General features: G+C 37.1%; 1 protein-coding gene and 1 pseudogene across 4 annotated transcripts; one reads left to right on the top strand and one right to left on the bottom strand.

Moving 5' to 3' along the window:
* Nucleotides 1–1828: 1828 nt before the first annotated feature.
* Nucleotides 1829–8680, bottom strand: usf1 (upstream transcription factor 1). 4 transcript variants are annotated; one of them, XM_053507876.1, is made up of 11 exons: nt 8626–8680; nt 7933–8153; nt 6158–6268; nt 5179–5324; nt 4895–5008; nt 4654–4804; nt 3138–3225; nt 2939–2997; nt 2744–2838; nt 2527–2655; nt 1829–2347 (listed from the first exon to the last, which is right to left on the bottom strand). In XM_053507876.1, exons 3-11 carry the CDS (start codon nt 6162–6164, stop codon nt 2258–2260), a joined length of 879 nt encoding a protein of 292 aa, XP_053363851.1. In that variant the 5' UTR covers nt 6165–6268; nt 7933–8153; nt 8626–8680; the 3' UTR covers nt 1829–2257. The 4 variants fall into 4 exon arrangements, with proteins under 4 accessions (XP_053363851.1, XP_053363849.1, XP_053363850.1 ...); XM_053507874.1 differs by lacking the exon at nt 6158–6268 and having other exon boundaries at nt 7933–7982; nt 8103–8153; nt 8626–8675; XM_053507875.1 differs by lacking the exon at nt 6158–6268 and having other exon boundaries at nt 5209–5324; nt 7933–7982; nt 8103–8153; nt 8626–8675.
* Nucleotides 8681–17731: 9051 nt separating this feature from the next.
* The window catches only part of LOC128532954 (alpha-2-macroglobulin-like), a 32469-nt pseudogene continuing 25160 nt past the window's right edge, over nt 17732–25040 (top strand).

Genomic DNA, 25040 nt, shown 5'->3' with positions numbered 1-25040 from the left:
GACTGGCCTGCACACATTTCTGGAATTAGATGTGACCAAAAGTGATACAGACATTAATGTATTTGGGATATTTCTTTATAAATCTTGCCAAAAAGTGTTCAAAATTATTTATACCATTCGTAAACTTCACAGTCTATGGTAAGATCCAATGTTTTATACCATTCCAAATAGTCCAAGCTGTTCTAGAGCATCCTAATTACTCTGATTCATTAGGAACAGCTGTTTTAATCAACTCGACAGGTGAAAAACAGAAGATCTCTGCTGTTGGTTTGTGGACAGTCATGCCTAAGACAAAGCAGCTTACTGAGGACCTTCAACTGCGAATTTTGGCTGCTCACAAGTCAGGAAAGGGGTATAAGACCATATCTAAATGCTTTGAAGTTCTAGTGGCTACAGTGCAAAGTAATATAAAAAAAATTTCCGCACTGTGGAAAATCTTAGAGGACGTGGTTGAAAGCCAAAAGTGACACCTGTGTAGGCCAGGAAGATAGAGGTGTGAGAAGTAAAAAAGAATCCAAGGATCACCACCAAGGTTATCCTGGGCTCTGCTGGTGGCAACATCTGAAGGCAGACAGTCCAACGGACACTGCACACCGCTGGGTTCCACAGACGCAGACCACGGATAAACAGCACCATGAAAAAGAAGCAATACATCAAACTTCTCAAAAACAACATCAGGCAGTCTGCAGAGCAACTTGGCCTTGGGCACCAGTGGACATTTCAGCACGACAACAACCCAAAACACCCAGCAAAAGTGGTGAAGAAATGGTTAGTAGACAAAAACATTAACGTTTTGCAGTGGCCCAGCCAGAGTCCTGACGTAAATCCAATTGAGAATCTGTGGAGGCAGCTAAAGATCAGGGTGACGGGAAGGAGACCCTCCAACCTGAAAGATTTGGAGCTCATCGCTAAAGATGAATGGGCAAAAATACCAGTGGAGACATGCAAAAAGCTGGTCAGCAATTATATTAATTATATTTTCGATTATATTTTCTTGCTGGTTGAATAAAAGTAACTTTAAGTCATTAAGGTTTGCCAGGGGTATGAATAATTTCAGTTTGACTGTATATAGCACAAATCAAACCAATGTTTAATGGCTTAAAAGCCTAACATTTAACATTAGCTTTAATGACCAAAAACATTCACCTAAATAGAATGTTATTCAATTAAAATTCAATAAAGGTGGCCAAATGGGACAAATGTTAGAATGTTATCAGATTTGTTTGTCTACACCACACACAGCTGTCATTTCAGTTTCCATCCAGCAGAGGGCTGGATATTTCACAAGTCTGCTTTATATTCATAGTCACCTCACAACTATCTTAATGTGTAAATCGTTAAATGGAAGTGGTAATACATTTTCATACATTGGATTTTATATTGGGTTAGGGTTAGGAGTTGAGATTTAGGGTTGGGATTAGGGTTATGAGTTGAGAAAACTATACTAAAAAAAGAACGAGTTATTAATCTTTTATTGCAACATTATCAGAATGCAATGTTTTGTAATTGCAGATTTTTGTCAATGATTTAAGACAGCCAAGCTAGTCAGTAATGCATGATATCAGCATTACCATTTTTTTTCTAAAAAATAAATAAAATTAAATAATAATAATAAAACTCAGGCATAAAAAATATATATTGTCAATACGCAATTGCAAGGTTTATATAAATTTTTTTCAAACTGTTTTTTTTTCTAACACTATAATTTCCCAGATTAATAAAACCTGACATGAGTGCATTTTGGGTAAAAACAAAACAAACAAACAAACAAACAAACAAAAAAAAACACTTCAAATTCATACACAGACTGGTTATATGTAAATCTTTATGTTACAAAGTATTTATTTCAAATAGATATGTATAGTGAGCTGCATGTTGCACATAACCAGAAAAAATATCATTATTTTGTTTTCTTGGTAACTGCTGTGAAAAAGTATCAAACATGCAAGATTATATTTTGTCATCAGAAATGTTTCCGAGTAATGTACAAGAAAGGTTCTCATGCTTTTACCAGTACATAAAAGAAATTCATTGTTGGATCAAGTAAAAAATGTGTTGTACAAAACAAATATATACATCATAAAGTAAGACCCACTAAAATTAAATGTATGTAACTGGCTGAGAAATCCTGCTCTAAGCGTTATCCATGATAGCTCCTGTTCCCTAATGACCAGTTTTATGCCTGGAAACATATTTTATCAGTATTTATTTTAGCATCCATAATTACCAGCATTTAAACAACAGCTCTCATAATTTTTCATTGCGGCTCTGCACTTGCTGCTGCTACAATACCATGCTGCCTGAGCTGGCTCCTCAAAATCAGATTTTTTGATTTCCAGTCTTCCACCTAGGGTGTACAGAAAAGGTTTCATTTTTATTTACAAAACGATACATTCAAATTTGGCCTAATGAATAATGCATGGCTATTTAATTTTAATTCATATCAGGCTAATCTACTTTTGTAAATATTGATGTTATTTGGCCATTTTATCATCAACAAAATCTAAAAAATAGAAAAGGGCTTACTTCTTGTCGTAAAAGTTGGTTGTCCATCCTCAACCTCTCCAGTGCGCTGAGCTCCTCTGCTAATCGATTATTACTTTGTCGTAGCTCCTGAATGTAATCACAGGCCTTTGAAAGGATCCCTCCTTTACTCTATAGCAAACCACAAGGGAGAAAATGGCATTGCATTGCCCTATTGACCCATGACCTGTAATGCACTTCCAGTTAAACTGAAACCTACCTGCCCTGTCTTGGTGGCGTCCAACGTGCAGTCTGGAATGGTTTTGGAAAGCTGAACAATCCAGTTGTTTATCTTATCTCTGCGCCTTCTTTCAACTATAAATTGGCACAAAACAATTACTCAGATTCCTTGCTCTGATTATTTAATATAACAATTAGGCAGCATAATGCTTCAAGGCTTCAAGTCATTTCTCACCTTCGTTGTGTTGTGCTCGTCGTTTCTCATCTCGAGACGTCCTAGGTGCCTCTGACTTACTGTCAATATAAAATATATTACAATTTTTAAAAAAATGCCTTCTTAAAACTCTAAGCATGAAACAAATCTAATAATTTATATTAAATATAAATGGCTGTTACAAGACTTCATAACATTCCAAATAAGATGGTTCAATTACGTGTTGCAAGTTTGTGTGCGTGGTGCAATAGATCTCTGGGTTGCTCCTGTCAAAACCTCCTGGGGTGACATCATCACATACAACTGACCTTTACCAACAATGAAGGAAAAGCGTTAGTTTTGTATATAAGCGGTTGCATATACAAAATATTCATTAGGGGTATGTATCATATAAAGCAATGCAAGGCCTCTATCATAAGTCTATAAGTTGGTAATAGTGTAACACAAGTAACACAGACTGACTAACTATAAATAACAAGATGTGAAAAATATGACAAAAAAAAGGTCCATGCTCTAACTATACAAAGCCGCAGAGTTTTTTTTTTATTATACACACTTAGAGGCTGAATGAGGGTGCACATTATACAAATCATAAAATCTGAATTTACATAAATCTACACATAAACATAAAATCTAAATTTTTACACATGAATTTAGAAGAAAAACATGAATTTACATTAAGAATTAGAAAAGTAATTATGCACAGAGGACTTATTCAAAATAAAAGCATTTAATGTGCATGCTCGAGCAGCATAAATTAGTATTGCTATTCTGTCTAAATCTGTACAATAGCAGAAGTGATGTTTTATATGCAATAAAACATGACATCTTTATTTCTAAAATGACACATAGTTAACATGTCGAAATATTTTAATAAGCTCCCACTAAGCACAATGTACATGCTTTATGTTATTAATTATATTCGTAGATCTCATTTTATTTGTTTACCTGTTCATAAAATTAACTTTGACTAGGCTAATACTCTTATAATTCGTAGGACAAAATCTCGTGAGAGTCGTTGCATGGTGCGAGTTTGGGAGCCGTATCACAAGAGGTAATAGCTTTTATACTAGGCCTTATGCAGGGCTTCTGAGGGGGTTAGTGAAATAGGAGGGTGTGAAAGTGCTTATGATGCGCACGAGAAGACCTTCCTGATCAGAGATAGCGCAGGTTTATTAATTGGGGAACTGAAAATAAACTAAAAAAAACTGAAAACAAAAAACAACCAGAGCGCCACCATCTGCACGAGACCGGACAGGGCTCTGAAAACTAAAAATAACTCTCTCGCCCTCTCTGGACAAGTCAATCCTTTCTTAGGGCTTATGTCTAATTTACATATGTTTTTGACTTTTAACTTCAGTCGAGAGTGCACGCTTGACTGATGGTGTGCCGCTCTCTGTCTCTCAATGACGCTGGCTGTAAATGTAGACTTAGGCTGAGTCTTTTGCCTTTATTTTAACCCTTGACGTGTGATTTGTCTTTGTCTTGAAAGGCCCTAATACCATACTGGATGCCACCTAATGTTCCCACAGAGTGCGCATGTATCTGGGGCCCTTAAATAAACCTGATCAATACAAATCACAACACTAACAGTGGAATTGCTGGTGTTTTTGTAATTATGACAACGTCTGTTCAGCAAAACTTGAAACTTTACAAAGGGAATGATCTAAAAACTTAATAGTATGCCATTCCAGATTAGTGCAGGCTTTTAAAAAAAGAAAGATTTTTCCCTTTACCTGTAGGTGTGCCCTGGCTGAGGATTGTGTCAGATGCCTGCACACCAGTAACCATAGTGCCTGTTCCAGCATCTGAAATAGTGGCAGGGTAGTAGGTGTAATGGGTTTCAGTGCCATCTCCCTCTAAGGCTTCGGACTGAGAGAACACAGCCTTTATCCAGACCAACAGCGGTATTAGTTACAAGGAAAGAATAATAATCGGTTATGAAAAACATCATTATATCCATTATTATATACTTGCCTGGGTAACAGGCTGTGTTGTAGCAGGAAACCCAGCAACAACACTGACAGCTGTGGTGCCATCCGTTTGAGCCTCCAACTGTCCATCTGCAACCTGAATTACCCGATAGGTCACCTGAAAAGGAATGTGAGGATTACTAATATGGAGTATAACAAATCTCTTAAGATCCTATTGTTAGTTGGACAGTCCTAATATAAAACATATCTGCTCCAATCACTTGAACCACAGAGCAGTGTGATACTACTTAACAGTTTACAACTTCATCACTTCTACTCTTGTCCTACCTGCCCGATGGGAGGGTACAGTTCCCCTACCTGCCCCCCAGCTCCCTCTGTCTTAAACAGGTATTTTATGGGCTGCTCGGAGGAAAATGTGGCAGCTGACTGAATAGTTGTAATTGCTGACGGAATCTCGGCGGTAGCCACTACCCCTGATGGAACATAAAAAAAAGCAGGATTTTAGTCATAGCATACTAACTTATGTTTTCTTATAGGGTTGGGATATGTAAGGAACAAAACATGTCCATCTACAAATCCACAATTAATTATTTTACAATAATAACACACCTTCAAGGGTCATCCCTTCGTTTAATAACTTTTTTTTAAATCAGTAGACAGTCAAGGAGAAAGAAAGCACACCTTTCTTCAACTTTAAGCTTTTTATTTATCAGCACTTAAATTACAGTTGTGTGGTCCTCACCAGTGATATAGAACAAATGCAAGGTATAAGGTGTATAACAACTTATTTTTCAGTCAGCACTGTGCATACCCACTTCTACATCCAAAACAAAAAGATTAGGCTAACTGGCATTCTAATTGTCCGTAGTGTGTGAATAAGTGTGAGAGGAAGTACATGCACTGTATGTGTGTGCCCTGCAATGGATTGGCACCCCGTCCAGGGTGTCCTCCGCCTTGTGCCCTAAGTTCCCTCGGATGGGCTCCACACTTCCCACGACCCTGTATACAGGATAAAGCGGTATAGATGATGAGTGAGTGAGCAAATTAACAGGGAGAAAGAAGCGAACTATCCAAAAAAAAACCTAGCTTTCAGAACTAACATCCTTGTGATGGTATATCAGTGATGTTAGCTAGCAGCAGCTCACTTTACCAGGATAAATGTACATTGTACAGCCTGAAGTTTTAAATATGACACAAATATTTATTTTCACAAAGTTTGCTGCTTCAGTGTTTTTAAATCTTTTTGTCAGATTTTACTATATTATACAGCAAATTTTATAAAAAAAAAAAAAAAAAAAAACTTTACACTGCATTTCACCTCTGCCACAAATGGACTAGGTGACATTATGCCAGTGAGTCTCTCATTAACACAGGTGAGAGTGTTGATGGGGACAAGACTGTAGATCACTCCATTCTGCTGATTGAGTAAGAATAACAGACTGTAAGCTTTAAAAGGCGGGCGGTGCTTGAAATCATTGTTCTTCCTCTGTTAACCATGGTTACCTGCAAGGAAACACGTAGTTATCAATGCTTGATGTAAAGATGGATTCACAGGCATGGATATTGCTGCTAGTTAGACTGCACCTAAATTAACCATTTATTGAATCATCAACAACTTGAAGGAGAGAGGTGCAATCGTAAAGCAGGTAATAATATAGGAATAATAACTCATGGTTACTCCTCTAGAAGCTGGTGGACAAACAAAAGCCCACAAATTCTGACAAACTTCTGATGATGCAAAATTGACAGCATGCCAGAGCAAATCTGCTGACGTCTTAAAAAACACTGCAAATGTTGACTCTTTGCATAAACTTAATATTGTCGTTAATCAAAGCTTTCGACACTTGCAAATGCTTGTAATTATACTTTATTATATTATAGTAACATCAGACAAAATAGATCTAAAAACACTAAAGCAGCAGACTTTGTGAAAATTCATATTTGTGTCATTCTCAAAACCTTGGGCACGGCTGTGCTAAAGTTGCTTGTTCATCATGCACAGAACCATATTTGGTAAAAAAATAAACAGTGTATCAACACAACCACCTCATACCAACTAAAGGATTAAGGGGGGAAGCAGTAATGCTTTGGGCTTGTTTTGTAGTAACAGGACCAGAAAAGTTTGCAGTCACTGAGACAATGATGAACTCCACTTTATCCCATTCTTGAAAATGTTTGAGACAAATGTGAGCTCTGTTTAGCAGTGGGGCAACATTAGGGACAATACTGGGGGATGCAACAGGACAATGATCCCAAGCACACAAGCAAAAAGACATCTGAAAGTCCAAGTCCAGTCCTCATTCCCTTTAGATTCTGTGGCTGGATCACATTAACAAATGTTCTCAAACTTCAATGAGTTTAAACCAATATGACCCATAAACATCTTAATTATATAATCTGTTATGCATAGTCATATACATGCGTTAATTTATATATATATATATATATATATATATATATATATATATATATATATATATACGACAGGCAGAAATAAGAGCTGATGAGATGTTGGAGAAGAGTAAGGAGCAGCAGTGAGAAACATTGAAGCAACATGAGGAGGGTCAGCAAGAAGAAACATCAGAACAGTTTAAGCACCCAAAGCGAAAAAATAAAGAGCGGAGCAGTGTGAGGAGCGGGACCAAGAAGAAACATTAGAGCAGTGTAAGGGGCGGCAGTGAGAAACATTGGAACAGCATGAGAAGCGGTAACAAGAAGAAACGTAGCAGCATAAGGCATGGGAGCAAGAAGACACATTGTATTAGCGTGAGGTACGGCAGTGAAAAGACCACTGGAGCAGCATGAGAAGCAGTTGAGCAGAGTCAGCTAGAAACATTGGAGGAGTGTGAGGAGCGGCAGGAAAACGGGTGGAAAAGTGGGCAGAGTCACGGGTAACCTCTAGTGATCTCTAGAACCAAATAATTATACCTAGTATTTCCTTTCATAACTCCACATCTATTTGCTGCAATAAATAACTGTTTGGATGACTGCTTTTATGCACCAGCGAAAAATGCACAACACCACCTCTGCATTTTGAACGTATAATATATAGGATAGTTACAAGTTATAGGTTAATTATACCTTCTTCAATTACAGGAACATTGCAATCAGGGTCCGGACTTTTCTGTTGCCTAAAGAAAAGAAAATATCATAAGTGCACGTAAGAAAAAAAAAAAAAAAGAATCAATAACGTTTAGGTGAGTGTAGAAGGCAAGCATCCTGCTATTGCACCAAGTATATGAACCAGATACCCCTTCATCTCCACCGGCATGTGAAACAGCAATGCTGCTTAATCCACCCTCCTGCAAAATAATAACAGGAAAAACAAACTCAGTCCAAATGCAAACACGGGGTTAATTGCACAAGCTCGAAAAAAGCGCCAAATACTCTATATACATTTCTTAAACACAACCATAGCTAATAGCTTAGCTAGCTAGCTACTGAGACGTTTTTGCACCACAGGCCGTACGGCACAAAGAGAGACTGCACACTCAGCGTTCAGAATGAAGTTAACACTGCGTATATTTAATGGTCTGTCCAGAAAAGCAAGGAGAAAACAACAGCTTCATATTTAGCCGCGTGAATTAGCATCCAATTAGGCAGCTAACGCTAACTGCGCTGCTAAAACTTGTCAAATTTCGCCAACGGGTCATGCGAATGTGATGATTTAAGGACTAATTCGACACAATTATCACACGCTATTAATCAACACACATATTATAATATTTAACTAGTTTGAATTAAGAAACCCCGCAATTTCTTGACACATCTTACCGCTGTTATTGCCGTATTGTTTACTTGCGCCGGTACGACCCGGGTTGCCAGGTCCGTCTAATTGAAAATAATTTTTTTTAACAAATACACTGTTATTCTTTACAATACAAATACGGAAAACATTACAGAAAAATATTAAATCATAAATCAATATAGTGTTTTTTAACTCTTGAAAAAGTAAGCTTAGTCTAATATACTAACATCTATGCTTAAATATAGGCTGAAATGTTCTTACTGATTGAATCTGCTTATTTATTATTACTCAAGTAAACTAATTAATATCTTATTTTCTTAAAAGTAATTTGCATATGATGGAGAATTAGTAGAAGTAATTCAGAAACTGATTCCATTTTTTTCAGGAACCTAGACAACTAACAAGATATGTTACATATATGTTGCAACTACAAAAGAAGTCTATCTACTGTACATTAACTATAGTTAACTTTTCCTCATGCACGTTGTGTGTTCCTCATGCATGTACTCCCTGTGCGAGGTGGGTTTCCTCGGAGTACTTCTGTTTCGACCCTGTATAAAGGTTAAGCGGTATAGACGATGAACGAATGAATAAATTAATTATTTTAACCACCCTGCGTAGCATAAATTGTGTATAAACGGTACGTTTTTAAAATGTACAATATCCACGGATTTGGCAACTGTGTGTGTGTGTGTGTGTGTGTGTGTGTCACTGCGTCATTATTATTCTGCAAAAGTTGCCCTCACAAAAATAATGTAACTAGCCAACCTTTTTTAGGGATTTTACTTTTCAAAACAGTGTATTTTCCCATATAAAACGATAAATGTATAATTTAAAATGATTAATAATTAATTATAAATAGTTTCTTTTATTATTTATTTTACTTATTTAGCAGTAGTGTGAAACATGGCGAACACATGATTTCTATGAATTTGTCATCATATGTCTAAAAACATTTCAGAATTTTACAGTCCCATGGTCCAGTCCTGACGTTGGCATGTGGATGTTGACAAAGGCTTTCAGCAGTGAACAGCATTTTCAGTTGGGTCAGCATGAGCAATCTGACCAGTCTGCAGCTACACAGCTCCATACACAGCAAGATGTGATGTTTTGTGGGTTCTGGCACCTTCCTATCATAGCCAGAAATATTTCTTCAGCAAATTGTGCTACAGTTGCTTTTCTGCGAGATTGGCTTGAACACCCATTTATTTAAAACTGTCTCTAAATTGGAGTGGTCACTCTTAAGACCACACATGTGCAAGCAACTGACAGCCATAGGAGGACGCCAAAGCCCATATCAAGTGTAAAGAATGCTGAATAGGCAGAAAAATTAAACAAAGGCAATGTAGGTCTGGACTAGTTTAAGGACACTTGTAGTGTTAAAGATGAGGCTCAATGAGTGAGTATTTCCGCACTGGTGGACACAGCAACTAGCTTAGAATGCTAATGTTCATCACAGAGTGTTATCCCCTGAGCAGACAGCTCGGCAGAACCTACAGATCATTTACAGCATTTACAACAAATTACATCTGGTTGCATTTTTTTAAAATAATGCAGTGGCAAAATGAGATGACATACAGTACATGCTATGAGATGCTAATACATGCTTAACCATTAAAACGGAAAACATCTATATTCTCAGGAGATCAGTTCATCTACCATTCATTTTTAAGGGCATTTGAGCAGACTATTAAAACCAAGATCAGTCTACAAGATACATTTTTCTACCTGCAGTAGTTCACAAGTGGAGATCTTTAACCTTGGTAATAGTTGTGAACACATGAGACCAGATGAAGGTTACAACGAAGCTAGGAGGTTCCTTCAACAACACTTCGGGCATAAAAAAACCCCACATTGGACCAAAAATGGTTAAATGTGATAAACATTTTCAAACTTGCAAAGCATCAATGTTGTCCAACACACAACTTTTAATAATAATAAAAACAGAATGCTGGAGTACACCTTGGTGAGGAAAGCAATCCCGCTGCTGGTTGGCCAAACCCCCAAGAAACAATTCATTTACATTCAGGAAGCACAGCTACTTGTTCATGATCAGATTGTTGACCTGGTGGCACCAGAGCAGCTTATTGCACATCTGCCATGGGAGAATGTCTCCACACTTTATTTCTTCACCCAACCTTCTCTCGCCACACCTCTTGTAAACAGGCCCACTGTGTTACTGACATTTTGAGTGTTGCAAAATTGATTGGCTCATGTTAATTTTGCTCTATCACATACACCACCCAGTTTACAAAAAAAAGTAATAAAAGAAATAAATATAAGTTGCTCTGGATAATGGCATCTAACAAATTCCTGTAAATATACTTGTAAGTGGGTTAAGTATTTTCCAATACTGTACATAATTAAAAACTAGAAGAAATCTGGAAAACAATCATGAATGACTGTGATTATAGATCCCAGGATTTTTTTGTGGGGAAACTTTGAAGCTAAACATTTAAACATAAATTAAATAGATATTTTATTTTTAATTATTTACTATTATTATTATTATTATTATTGTTATTATTAATTTTAACTAAGGTGGTGGTGGTGGTGGTGTAGTGGTTAGCACTGTCGCCTTGCACCTCCAGGATCCATGTTTGATTCTCCCCATGCTTGGTGGGTTTCCTTCAGGTACTCTGTTTTCCTCCCACAGTCCAAAAACATGCAGGTTAGGCTAACTGCCATTCTCAAATTGCCCGTAGTGCGCAATCCAGTGTCTTCTTGTGCCAGTCCCAAGTCTGGATAAATGCAGAGGGTTGTGTCAGGAAGGGCATCCGACGTAAAAAATTGGCCAAATCAATGATGTCAAATCAAGAATATAACTTCCATACAGGATCGGTCGTGGCCCGGGTTAACAACGACCGCCACTGGTGCTGTTGACCTACAGGGTGCTGGTGGAAATTGGGCTACTGTTGGTCGAAGAAGGAGAGGAGGAAGGCGTGTTCGTAAGCAGAGAGAGAAGAGGAAAGGCAAGAGTTTAGGAGTGATAGTAGGGACTTTGAATGTTGGGACCATGACAGGGAAGGGAAGAGAGTTAGTTGATATGATGCAGAGAAGAAAGGTGGATATACTGTGTGTACAGGAGACCAGGTGGAAAGGTAGCAAGGCTAGAAGCCTAGGATCAGGGTTCAAATTGTTTTACCATGGTGTGGATAGAAAAAGAAATGGAGTAGGAGTTATCCTAAAAGAGGAGTTTGTAAGGAATGTTCTAGAGGTGAAGAGAGTATCAGATAGGGTGATGAGTCTGAAGCTGGAAATTGAAGGGATAATGTTTAATGTTGTTAGTGGTTATGCCCCACAGGTAGGATGTGAGTTAAAAGAGAAGGAGAAATTCTGGAGTGAGTTAGATGAAGTGATGCAGAGCATCCCCAGAGGTGAAAGAGTGGTGATTGGTGCAGACTTCAATGGACATGTTTGGGAAGGGAACAGAGGTGATAAAAATGTGATGGGCAGGTTTGGTCTTCAGGACAGAAATGTAGAAGGACAGATGGTGGTGGACTTTGCAAAGAGCATGGAAATGGCAGTGGTAAATACTTTCTTCCAGAAGAGGCAGGAACATAGGGTGACATATAAGAGTGGAGGCAGAAGCACTCAGGTCGACTACATCTTGTGTCGACGTTGTAACCTGAAAGAGATCAGTGACTGCAAAGTGTTGGTAGGGGAGAGTGTAGCCAGACAACACAGAATGGTCGTGTGTAAAATAAACCTGGTGGTGAGGAAGGCAAAGAGGACAAAGGCAGAGCAGAGGACAAAGTGGTGGAAGCTGAGAAAGGAAGAATGTTGTGAAGTCTTTAGGGAGGAGTTGAGACAGGCTATGGGTGGTCAGGAGGTGCTTTCAGTTGACTGGACAACTACAGCCAATGTGATCAGGGAGACAGGTAGGCGGGTACTTGGTGTATCATCAGGTAAGGGGAAAGTGGACAAGGAGACTTGGTGGTGGAATGAGGAAGTCTAGGAGTGTATACAGGGAAAGAGGCTAGCTAAGAAGAAGTGGGACACTGAGAGGACTGAAGAGAGTAGACAGGAGTACAGGGAGATGCAGAGTAAGGTGAAGGTAGAGGTGGCAAAGGCCAAACAAAAAGCATATGAGGACTTGTATGCTAGGCTAGACAGTAAGGAGGGAGAGGGGGATCTGTACAGGTTGGCAAGGCAGAGAGATAGAGATGGGAAGGATGTGCAGCAGGTTAGAGTGATTAAAGATAGAGATGGAAATGTACTGACAGATGCCAGGAGGGTGATGGGAAGATGGAAGGAGTATTTTAAGGAGTTGATGAATGAGGAAAACGAAAGAGAACAAAGAGTAGAAGAGGTGACTGTTGTCGAACAGGAAGTAGCAAATATTGGTAGAAGTGAGGTGAGAAGGGCGTTGAAGAGGATGAAGAGTGGAAAGGCTGTTGGTCCTGATGACATACCTGTGGAGGTATGGAAGTGCTTAGGAGAGGTGGCAGTAGAGTTTTTGACAAGTTTGTTTAACAAGATCTTGGAGAGTGAGAGGATTCCAGAGGAATGGAGGAGAAGTGTATTGGTGCCAATTTTTAAGAACAAGGGAGATGTGCAAAGCTGTGGCAATTATAGAGGTATAAAGCTAATGAGCCAGACAATGAAGCTGTGGGAAAGAGTAGTGGAAGCTAGGTTAAGGGCAGAGGTGAGCATTTGTGAGCAGCAATATGGTTTTATGCCTAGAAAGAGTACATCAGATGCAGTATTTGCTTTGAGGATGCTGGTGGAGAAGTACAGAGAAGGTAATAGGGAGTTGCATTGTGTCTTTTTAGATTTAGAGAAAGCGTATGACAGGGTGCCAAGAGAGGAGCTGTGGTATTGTATGAAGAAGTCTGGAGTGGCAGAGAAGTATGTTAGAGTGGTGCAGGACATGTATGAGAGCTGTAAGACAGTGGTAAGATGTGCTGTAGGTGTGACAGAAGAGTTTAAGGTGGAGGTGGGTCTGCATCAAGGATCGGCTCTAAGCCCCTTTTTGTTTGCTCTGGTGATGGACAGGATGACAGATGAGGTAAGACAGGAGTCCCCATGGAGACAGGAGGACTATGATGTTTGCAGATGACATTGTGCTCTGTAGCGAGAGCAGGGAACAGGTGGAGGAAAATTTGGAGAGGTGGAGGTATGCTCTGGAAAGCAGAGGAATGAAGGTTAGCCGCAGCAAGACGGAATACATGTGTGTAAATGAGAGGGACCCAGGAGGATCGGTAAGGCTACAGGGAGCAGAGGTAAAGAAGGTGCAGGATTTTAAGTACTTGGGGTCAACGGTCCAGAGCAACAGAGAGTGTGAAAAGGAGGTGAAGAGGCGGGTACAGGCAGGTTGGAATGGGTGGAGAAAAGTGTCAGGTGTGTTGTGCGATAAAAGAGTATCAGCGAGAATGAAAGGAAAGGTGTACAGGACAGTGGTGAGACCAGCGATGCTCTACGGCTTAGAGACAGTGGCGCTGAGGAAAAGACAGGAGGCAGAGTTGGGGGTAGCAGAGCTGAAGATGTTGAGGTCCTCTTTGGGAGTGACGAGGATGGATAGGATTAAGAATGAGTTTATCAGAGGGACAACCCACGTTAGATGCTTTGGAGATAAAGTCAGAGAGGCCAGATTGAGGTGGTTTGGACATGTTCAGAGGAGAGATTGTGAATATATCGGTAGAAGGATGCTGAGGTTGGAACTGCCAGGCAGGAGGTCTAGAGGAAGACCAAAGAGGAGATTTCTGGATGCAGTGAGAGAGGACATGAAGGTTGTTGGTGTGAGAGAAGAGGATGCAGAGGATAGGGTTAGATGGAGGCAGATGATTCGCTGTGGCGACCTCTGAAAGGGAACAGCCGAAAGACAAAGAAGAATTATTAGGAAAGTTTAAAATATTTTTATAAACACTCACCGTCCACTTCATTAGGTACACCTGTTCAACTGCTTGTTAACTCAAATATCTAATAATACCATACCATGGCATCAAGTGAAAACAGTCTGCTGAAATTTAAACTGAGATCATCATAATGGGGACCAAAGTTAATTTAAAGCACTCTTTCCACTAAAATGAACCAAGTACTAGTTCATGCATGGTGCTAGTGCTGGGTCAATAGCGAACCTCCTAAAAACTGTCTTTGTTATTCCATGGGCTAGAGAGTCACATTATTACGTCACTGTATACGTCCATATACTGTAAATCTCTACTTTCCCGATAATGTGAGCATGCTAGCGGCAATGTTAGAGGCAATGCTAGTGCTAAAGGCAATGATAGTGGGAATGTTAGTGTTAGTGGCACTGATAGTCACAATGGGTCAAAATGCTAATGGAAAAAAATGTTAGCGGCAAGCACAACAATAACAACAGCGAATTGAAACATGACTTTGTCCTGCACTTGCTTTATCATTACTACAAATAATTTTAGCTGCTAATTGCATATTGAGTTAATTTTTTAAAGATGGTAGTCACAAACTTTTATTTGTTCAAGATAAGCGGTTCTTTGCTCTAGCCCAGCAAAGTGCTTCTTCTGTCTGAGGCCCGGCACTTTGGCTGTGTAAAAACAAAGAACTGGTACAAAAATCGGGCATTGGCTCCGAACTAGCTCTGGAACCACCTTGTTTAAAAAGTGGTACAAGTAGCTTTGAACATTATTTGGTTGTTGGTGCCAGCTGGGCTGGTCTGTTTATTTCCAAAACTGCTGATGGCCTACAGTATTCATGCACAACCATCCCTATGGTATGACAATTTTTGCCCAGTCTTTCTTATTGTTGAATAACAAACACGGACCTTAACTGAGGTAAGTCTCCTGGATGAGTCATTGTTGTGCTCTTGGAGTAATTTTAGTAGGTCATTTTTATTTCCATAAAATGTGGTTAATTTATGTATTAGCAAAGGGGGTATTAATTTTCACAAAGGCCATGTAGGTTCGAACAGCTTTTTTCCCTTAATAAATGAAATCTTTATTTAAAAACAGCATTTTGTATTTACTCAGGTTATCTTTGCGTGATATAAAAATTAGTTTGATGATCTCAATCATTTAAGTGTGACAAAAAACGGGGAGGGGATATGTAAGTGTTTCACTTTTTGAATTAAATGATAGAAAAAAAATTAATGATATTCTTTTTTTTGTTTGCACTGTATATAGTGTACAATGCCATTAAAAACACACACACACACACACACACACACACACACACAATGCCTATAATGTGGTTAAATTTAAGAAATTCTGAATAGAAATTTTATTATTGTAGTTCTGAAATGTTTTTTTAATTACCATATATTACTTAATTCAGATTCATGCTGATTCGAAAGCTCTAAAATCATATTGGGGGAGATGGGTACGGCCCCTTTAATAATCTATGCACATCCCTGCTGCTAAAGATGGTATAACCGGTTATTAACTTTAAGGGGCTATTGCTTTTTCTTTTTTTTTTTTACATACAAATGTGTTGCATTTGCTTTTATTTTAGTTAATGAAATGAGCATTTGAAAGCTGTTTCTGTGTTAAAAATCTTTTATATAAGGAAACAAAGAAAACCAAGCCCTGATTTTTTTATAATACGGTATAATGTCAGACTATTGAGAATGGCAGACTATTGAGAATTTTGACTTTTCTATTGGCCATAAGCCTATTTAAGCAGTTTTGGTATATTTAGCTGACTGCTCAGATGTTTGTTTCATCATCAGCTCATTGATCCAGTTTGAAGTCCATCATGTCTACTTACTGAGGGAGAACTGTGTAAACAGTCAGGTTCATCCTGAATACTTAATGTGTTTTTATTTTACTAAGCAAAAATTCAACAAAAATAATAATAAATTAAAGGATGGCAAACTGTTGATATATTTACAGTTGTTACTCTGTTTATACATTTTGTATAACTTTATAACTTAATACAGTAAAGCTATAATGTACATGTTTTGTCTTATGACACTAAAAGGTCACACCTGTTCTTTTATGTCAAAATGAATGGACCATTAATACTGATTTCTCCAGACCATCTTTGCAGTTATTTCTCTTTTCATTCCATATGACATTTTGGCAGATAGAACCTATAAAATTTATTTTACTTCTGTGATCATTTCAAATCCCAGGAACCTGATTTAATATTCACAAGGTCAAATTTTATGTTTTGGCCTGTTAGATGAGTAAAACTGTAAAACCTAATGATCAAGGCAATCTTAACTGTGTGGGCGAGATGTTTATACAAGACAAACAGGTTACACAATGTGGTTGTATGTTTTCTGCAAGCAAACTGATGTGTAGTTCACTGACTGATCAAAACATTTTGAGCATATATTAAGCCCAAAAAGTACATTTGCTAATATGTTTTCATTCAGCCCACAGAGGTTAAATTTTTAATTTGGTATATATTTATGAATGCACTATAAATGCCATGTTTAAACTTGCTTACTGAGTGTTTAAACTTATTTCAAACATTTATATCTATTTGTTTAGTTTTAGAATTGCTATGTTCCTGCTATGTTTTACTCAGTGGGTAGATTTGCTGGCTAAGAAAATCTAAGATTATTAGGTATTCTTCCATGAGTGCAAGGTTTTTTCTTAAACCTGCAATATACCGTTGATGATAAAAGAGTTTTTAGAGATAATTAAAAGGTTAAACCTAAAAATAAGCTGATGTAATCAGTGATATTATGATTTTAGGTTGCAGCCCACGTACATGTCAGACATGTTTTTAGACTGGTTTGAGGTCCTCCAATGTATGAAAGTTCAAGATAGCATTGAAAGAGCAAGTGCTGACCAGTGTACAGACAAAACCTTTCTTTTATTTATATACATGTATACAAATATATGTATTACTCATATCAATATGTTTCATTATACTTACTATAACTATAAATAGACAGTTCAGAAAATATATTTCAGTTACTGCAGAAGTACCATGTTACAGTAGTTAATATTGGTCATTTATAAACATTGGGACAATACAACTACATGGTCCTGACCCATGCCTACTTTGCTGTTTGTGTCTTGCAGGCTATCTATAGAATCAATAGGCAAAATACATTTTCCTATTTAAATGGATATGATAATCTAAAAGCTACTACATGGGACTGCACTTTGACATATTGCAATTGAATACTGGTTAATCTTTAGTGCATTTGAATAGTATTTGAATACTTGTTAATCATTAGTGACATGATAACATCAGATGGACCTCTTTTGGGATACATACCCTTAAAAAGGTCCTTAAGCATCAGAACCTGCCATTTGCACACAACTTCATTATGGGGGTCAGACAGGTCCATATACGGCTAAAGCTACTGTTAGCCTGTTTACTCTTTCTTTCTGTTTATGGACAAACGTCAGGACCGTAAGTAATCATAAAGGATTTCTAGTGGTGAAAAATACAGTGCCCTATTCTGCCATATTATAATGGGTTGTTTTTAATGCGTACATTGTTATTATAGCATATTTGTAACTAAATTACATTTAGGTACATTGTAACTAAAGCATATTTGTTTTAAAGAAGTCCTATTTCACTCTTAAATATGTGAGTGTGTAAAATAAAAATTTGAAAACTATATGAAAATCAGAAAATCAACAGATTTAAATTTTGAACATGACTTTGTAAATGTACCTAAATTGTTATTATTAATGGAAATGAAAGTGATTAATTGTTTAAGTATACTAGGATGGAAACCACACATCTTTGTTTGTTTATTTGTTTGTTTTATTACACTGTCCACACCATAGAGTGACTATTAAAAGTCCATAGGCATACCAGAATGATATCATAGTACTGTAGTAAAGCGTTTTCCTTTACTTTAGATTTTATTCATCATGCTGTGAGAAACTGGTTTGTCCCTTAAATGTTTTCTTTGGTTGCACAAAAGTAGAGAAAAAATCCTTATAAATATTTACTTTATTTTATTATATTTAACTTAAGCCAACTTGCACCAATTAGAATTTTAAAACATCATCATCATTATTACAAATACATCTATCTGTATTACCAATATATACTTTTTGCCTTTAGGTATTTCATGGTGACATTTCCTGCAGTGATAGAGTCTGGTTCTGTTGCTAAACTGTGTGTGAGTCTTCTGAAGCCTAATGAGACTCTGCAAATGACCATTTATCTGGTTCACAACAATGAGAGCAGAACCCTTCTACAAGAGACAGTGGAAGAAGAGATTCACCGCTGCTCTCAATTTGAGGTCAGAAATCTTTAATAATAATAATAATAATAATAATAATAATAACATAATCATAATTACAGTTTTTGTCCATTGCTTGAACACATTTAGCAAAACTCTACACACAAGGAAGTAAGGAAAAACACTGGGAAATAAACCATTCACATCTATGCCAAATACAAACTCTGCCATCAAACTTGAACAATCCTTTGTCAAAACCTCACTTTGATGACTAAATGATGCCCACTTCCACATGTCAATACACTCTCATATCAGCGGCAACACACTAGTCTACTTTATATAAAACACTGCAGTCTTTCACTTTTACTGTTTTTATTCAGTTACAATTCCAAATGTTTCACATAATTCCAAAAATAAAATACTAAAATCAAAATACTGCAATTACATTACAGTAGTGAAATTTATATGACAGGAAATTCAGTTAAAGCAAAAATAAAACAAACTGAACTTCACACAAAAGAAGTTACATGTATGGATCCTGCCGTCTGTCGGGGTCGGGCCACAGGACCTCGTCCACATCGCAAGCAATATTTTCTCTGGCTAAACATTGGGGAAAAAATCCCCTTGTGTGTCTAATCCATCCCTGAATTGACCTGATTTCAATAAAAGTGGCATTCGGGCATGCTGAAAATGCTGAAAAAAACTCCTCTATAGGATTCAAAAATGGGAAGTAAGGGGGCAAGTACACCACTTCAAATCCTTCATGATTAGTAAACCAGTCTTGGACCAGAGCAGCCCGGTGGAAACTAACATTATCCCACACAACAACAAACCTGGGCTGCTCTGGTCTATTCTGTATGACTATGTCATGAAGACCATCAAGAAATGTGAGTATTTCCTGTGTATTATAGGGCCCCAATTTGGCATGATGGTGCAGTAGCCCTTGAAGGCTAATGGCAGCACACAATGTAATATTTTCTCCACGTTGCCCAGGGACATGCACAATTGCCCTTTGGCCAATAAGATTACGCCTCCGTCGTCTGTTTTTTGTCAGATTGAATCCAGCCTCATCGGTGTAAATACACTCATGAGGCTGAGCAGCTCCATCCATGGCGAGCATTCTCTGCAAGAAAAAGTACATATTACTGTACTGTACAGTACTGTATGGATGGCATTACTCAAAGTACACAACTACACTGATACACATACAGAATTGAACCACCTCATCACACAGGGGCCTGTTTAGCTTTCTGAATATACAGTGTCAATGTGGTACTGATCCAATGGTACAGACTCAGCTATTTGACTCCTCCTCTTTACCTGTACGTATTCACGTCAAAGTTCCTTCACTCTGGCATTGTTCCTCTGAAATGGAACCCTGTACAGTTGTTTCATTGTAATATGGTGCTTTGTCAAGATGCGTCTAATGGTGGTAATGCTTACTGTATTTATATTGCCAAAAACCTGTCTATCTGCAATTATGTGACTCTGTAGCTGGTGGAGACGGATCGCATTATTTGCCCTGACCATGTCCACTAATACAAGTTCTTGTTGTTCAGTAAATAGGCGTTGACGTCCACCGCCAGTAGGTCTTCTAATCATTCTGTAGAAAAAATGCAACCAGAATTTGTAATTGTTTTCTTCAATTTTTCAGTACTGTACAAACTGTATTTTACTGTATTTACTGTACTTGTATTACAGTACTGTAAAACATCTCAAGACATGATTATATGTTTCACAAAACAAGGAGCCACCCTTCAGTACAGTACTGGTGTAACAGTACATGTACGTAACATATACATGTAAGATGAGACAGTACTGTAAATACCCAAGCTACATTACTGTAGTAGAGGAATTGAAGACATACCTGTTTTCCTGTCGGAAAGTCCTTATGATGGATGCGACCGTGAAACGGCTAAGATTGGGGTGGACTCTCTGTTTAGCTTCCCTCATAGTCAGACCATGGTTTATGACATGGTCCACCAAAGTTGCCGTAATGTCATCAGAAATGATGGTCCTTGCACGGCCTCTTCGTCCACGTCCTCCTCTGCCTCTGCCTCTAGCTCTCCCTCCCTCCATGCTGGAAAGTTCTCCAAAATGGCTTAGCTAAGGCCTTTTTGTAGCTGACTGATTGGTGTTCAGTTTTGTTAGTAAATGTTTTCAGGTGTGTGTCTAATTGTTTTCAATGACAGACTGTGTTTTGTATTTTGAATAGATGTGTTTTCCCAATGGTACTGCGAGCTTTTATTTTTGAACAAAATGTCTTATGTATGAAATAGTGTGTTGTGAGCAGGAGCAAGTGTGTTGTAGAAAGGAGCTAGTGTTTTGCAGAATTGCAACCAAAGTGCAAAGCAGCACTTTTGTTTAAGGTATGGTTACACTTTGTTTAAGGAACAGCCACAACAACTTCAAGTTGGGTTCCTTTGGTTTTAGCATCTGTCAATAGTGTTTAAGCAATTGGTAAAAACTGTAATTGATTAATCACATTTGGTGACTAATCTGGTTTAACATCTCCACAGGCTCCACAGATTAAAGGTGAATCTGTGCACGAGATTAAAGTAGAAGTAAAAGGTGAAACATTTAAGATGACAGAGGAAAGGAAAGTGATGTTTAGATCGTACAACACACTGGGATTTATTCAGACTGATAAACCTATCTACAATCCAGGCCAAACAGGTGATAAATTCCTGTAATACTTATAAATAAATAGTCTGTTGAACTAAATCAAAGTTTATTAGTTAATTATGGCACAACTTAAAACAACACATTTCTTGACCATTGTTTTTCAACAGTGAATTTTAGAATTGTCACCATGGATTCAAATTTTATCCCCCTTGAACAAAAGGTGAGAGAGTCTCTACAGGCAATAGTGCACAATTACTATAATAATTTAATGCAAATTTCTACCATCAATCCATTCCTGTGTATTTTCATTTAACTATACATTATTGTAGTTTTTATTATTGTTTGTTACTGTTTGCACATTTGCAATTTATGTTGTCTTTTTGTATAGTTCTTAGCTAATTTTGTTATATTCTGGTCTTAATTTGTTGTTTTAGCTAGTTTTGTTAATTTATAGACTTCATTTATGTTGTATGAAACACCTTGGTCCTGGAGGAACATTGTATAATTTCACTGTGTGCTGCACTGTATACTGTGTGGTTGAAATGGCAATAAAAGCCTACTTGGCTTGACTTGACACAAAGTGTCTAGGTTAGTTTAATTAATTTAAGCCCAAATTAATATAGAACCTATTTTTGTGTAATATCTCATAATAATATTCTAATAAATTAGCATAGAGCATTAATGTCCTGAATTAGTTTTTAATGAGAGTTTTGCACTACTTGTTTTCTTTTATAGTACAGCACAGTAATTCTTGAGGTAAGTAAATGAAACTATACATTTTTGTGATACTTTTTAAAAATAACCTTTAACTTATGTACACATTGATTAGTGACTATTCATTTATTTTTTTTTTTTAAATGAATCAGGATGTTCATCATAACAGGATTGGTCAGTGGACGAATGTATCCTCGACAGGCTTGATACTGCAGCTTTCTCATAAGCTGAATGCTGAGGCTCCACAGGGACGTTACTTATTAAAGGCTGAAATTGAAAATAGGTGGATCACACACCAGTTCAAGGTGCAAAAGTATGGTAAGTTATACCATTAATAGAGTATCTTTTTTCTTTTAATACAGAAAGAACTGAAATACTTTGCTGTATTAAAAATACAACTTGACTTTTAGTTTTACCCAAGTTTGAGATTACAGTAAACACACCAAACGAACACAGTGTCGGTGAGGAGGAGCTTAAACTGGAGGTTTGTGGAAAGTGAGTGACTTTCAAAAAGAATTTTACTAAAAAAGAGATTTAACCTTTTAAATTTATATTTAAACATTTGATTTACAGTATAGAAAGACATAATGGAGCAGCAATGCCTTACCAAATATTTAAAATATCTTGTATAAACTATAAAAATAAAGTCTACATTTGTTCAACATTAAACATTTATTCATTGTGCATTTTAAGGTACACTTATGGACAGCCAGTACCTGGCCAAGCACTGGTGCAGGTGTGTCGTAAATTTAGTCGTTCCCATTTTCATCACCCTACTGCCACCCTGATTTCTCCATGCCTGCTTGAAACAGTGGAGGTGCGTAGGTTACACAGTGTTAAAAACATTTGTTTTTTTGTCAGAAACATATTTGGAATTTATTATATGGTTTTCCCAATAGATGAGTCGGGCTGGTTGTGGCATCCTTCTATTAAATGTAACAACGTTCATAAAATCTAAATTTGAAGATCATTTTGAGGACATTCTTAATGCTACTGTTACACTGACAGAGGAGGGAACAGGTGAGTCAATAACAGAGCTGAAGGTAAATAATTATTGTTTCTAATTAATTATGAATAAAGTACATACATACTTGATAATAACTTAGTTTTGTTTTATTTATTTAGAACATTCCATATCAAAATCTGTAATCATTGAGCTCACTTACCAAATTGGTAAAGTGGAATTTGTGGATTTACCAAAAAACTTTGAACATCAAGGAGTCATAGAAGGAGAAGTAAGATTTTATTGTGTTTAAATTTACATTGTGTATTACAATTTACCAATATTGCTTTTATACATTTTTAGACTTTTTTTTTTTTTTGGACAATTTTAGAGCATTTTGACTTTCTCTGATTAACAGATTAAGATCACTACCTTCAGTGGAACACCAATTCCTAACAGGAAAGTGTATCTTTCCGAAGGTTATCGGTGGTCTAGGAAGTTGCTACTTAATCTCACTACAGATAGCAATGGATTGGCAAAATTTTCACTTGCATCACCAGAACCTCCTACAACAGAGATACCTCTGCTGGTATGGTATGACGACATAAAGACACACAAAATCTTAAAGTCATTTCAATATACCTCAAAAACAAATGTTCCTGTTTCCTTGTTATGTAGGCAAGTGTTAATCCTGAAGAACAATATCATGCACAAAAAACACCATTTTTTACCAATGCTGAAGCAAATATACGCCTGCTCCAACCTGTCACATCTTACAGTCCAGTGTTCAGTGAATTGTCAATAGAGAGCTCAGAGGAACCTTTTAAGTGTGGTGCTGAAATTTCCATAAACGTTAACTACTATATTATCGGTGAAACTACTGAAAGTTTCAGTGTTGATATTATATACATGGTAAATATATGTAGTAAAATGTTATATACCGTACAAAATAAGCATTACCTATTATAGATTCTAACAACTTAACTAAATGCACCTGACATTAACCTACATGTATCTGGCCTTTCTAATCCAGGTCATTTCTAGAGGCACAATAGTCCTTCATGGGCATGAAAAAGTTGAAGTGAAAGACTCTACAGATGTCAGAAAAGGAAACATCTTATTTAAACTATCTGTTGTTGCTGAGATGGCTCCTGTAGTGCAGGTTGTGGCGTACTCTGTCCTGCCCAGTGAGAATGTCATCGCAGCTAACGAAGATTTTAATGTGGAAAAATGTTTCAAAAATAAGGTAATGCCAGGACGTTCAGGTTTTGTGCTGTTGTTCTTTTTAACATTCACTGTTTTCAATTTATACCGTAATGTTTTTGAAACTGCTTTCTGTTGAAAATGAAAGCAAAATATCTACATTTTTGTACTCTATGTATACTCCAGGTTTCGCTACAGTTCTCTCCCATCAAGGCAGTCCCTGGTGAGAAAAACACTCTCGAGGTCTCAGCTCATCCTGGTTCACTGTGTGGTCTTGGTGTTGTAGATCAAAGTGTCTTCATCCTGGAATCTGGTGATCGGCTAAACGCTGACAAGGTGAGGGTGACAACTTTTTGATTCACTATTACAATTTACTAAATCTTTTGTACTTAAAATGATTGGGTTTTGAGCCAGTTTTAAAATAAATTGACACTAAGCAGTAAAACAGTTCAATTGACTGGATTTGTTTTCTAAACGTTTAATCATTACAAAAATGTGGGCTCAAAATATTATAAATAACATTTACATTTTATACTGTAATCATTTCAGTAGTTCTGTATGTGTACTAATAATGATAAATTAGTTACTGCAGATGTAAGAGTTTGTTAAAAAAAATTAAGAATTAAAAATAAAAACTGTGTAAAACCTGCTACTGTAACTTACTAACAGCCCCAAAAGTAATTAACCACAAGTATAATACAAATTTGTAGCTTTTCAATGAAAACTCACACAACACTTCCCACATAGGTAACAAATCCCTGTAATTGTAATAGTTATTACATTTGTGGGAAATTTGAGGTGCATTCCTTTTTAATACTCAGGTCTAAGAGATACATAAGGAACAAAATAAGACATGAGGTATTTTTACAAAATAG

This window comes from Clarias gariepinus, chromosome 11 (assembly GCF_024256425.1).
Source record: "Clarias gariepinus isolate MV-2021 ecotype Netherlands chromosome 11, CGAR_prim_01v2, whole genome shotgun sequence".
Taxonomy (NCBI): Eukaryota; Metazoa; Chordata; class Actinopteri; order Siluriformes; family Clariidae; genus Clarias; species Clarias gariepinus.
This window is presented reverse-complemented; position numbering and strand designations above follow the sequence as displayed.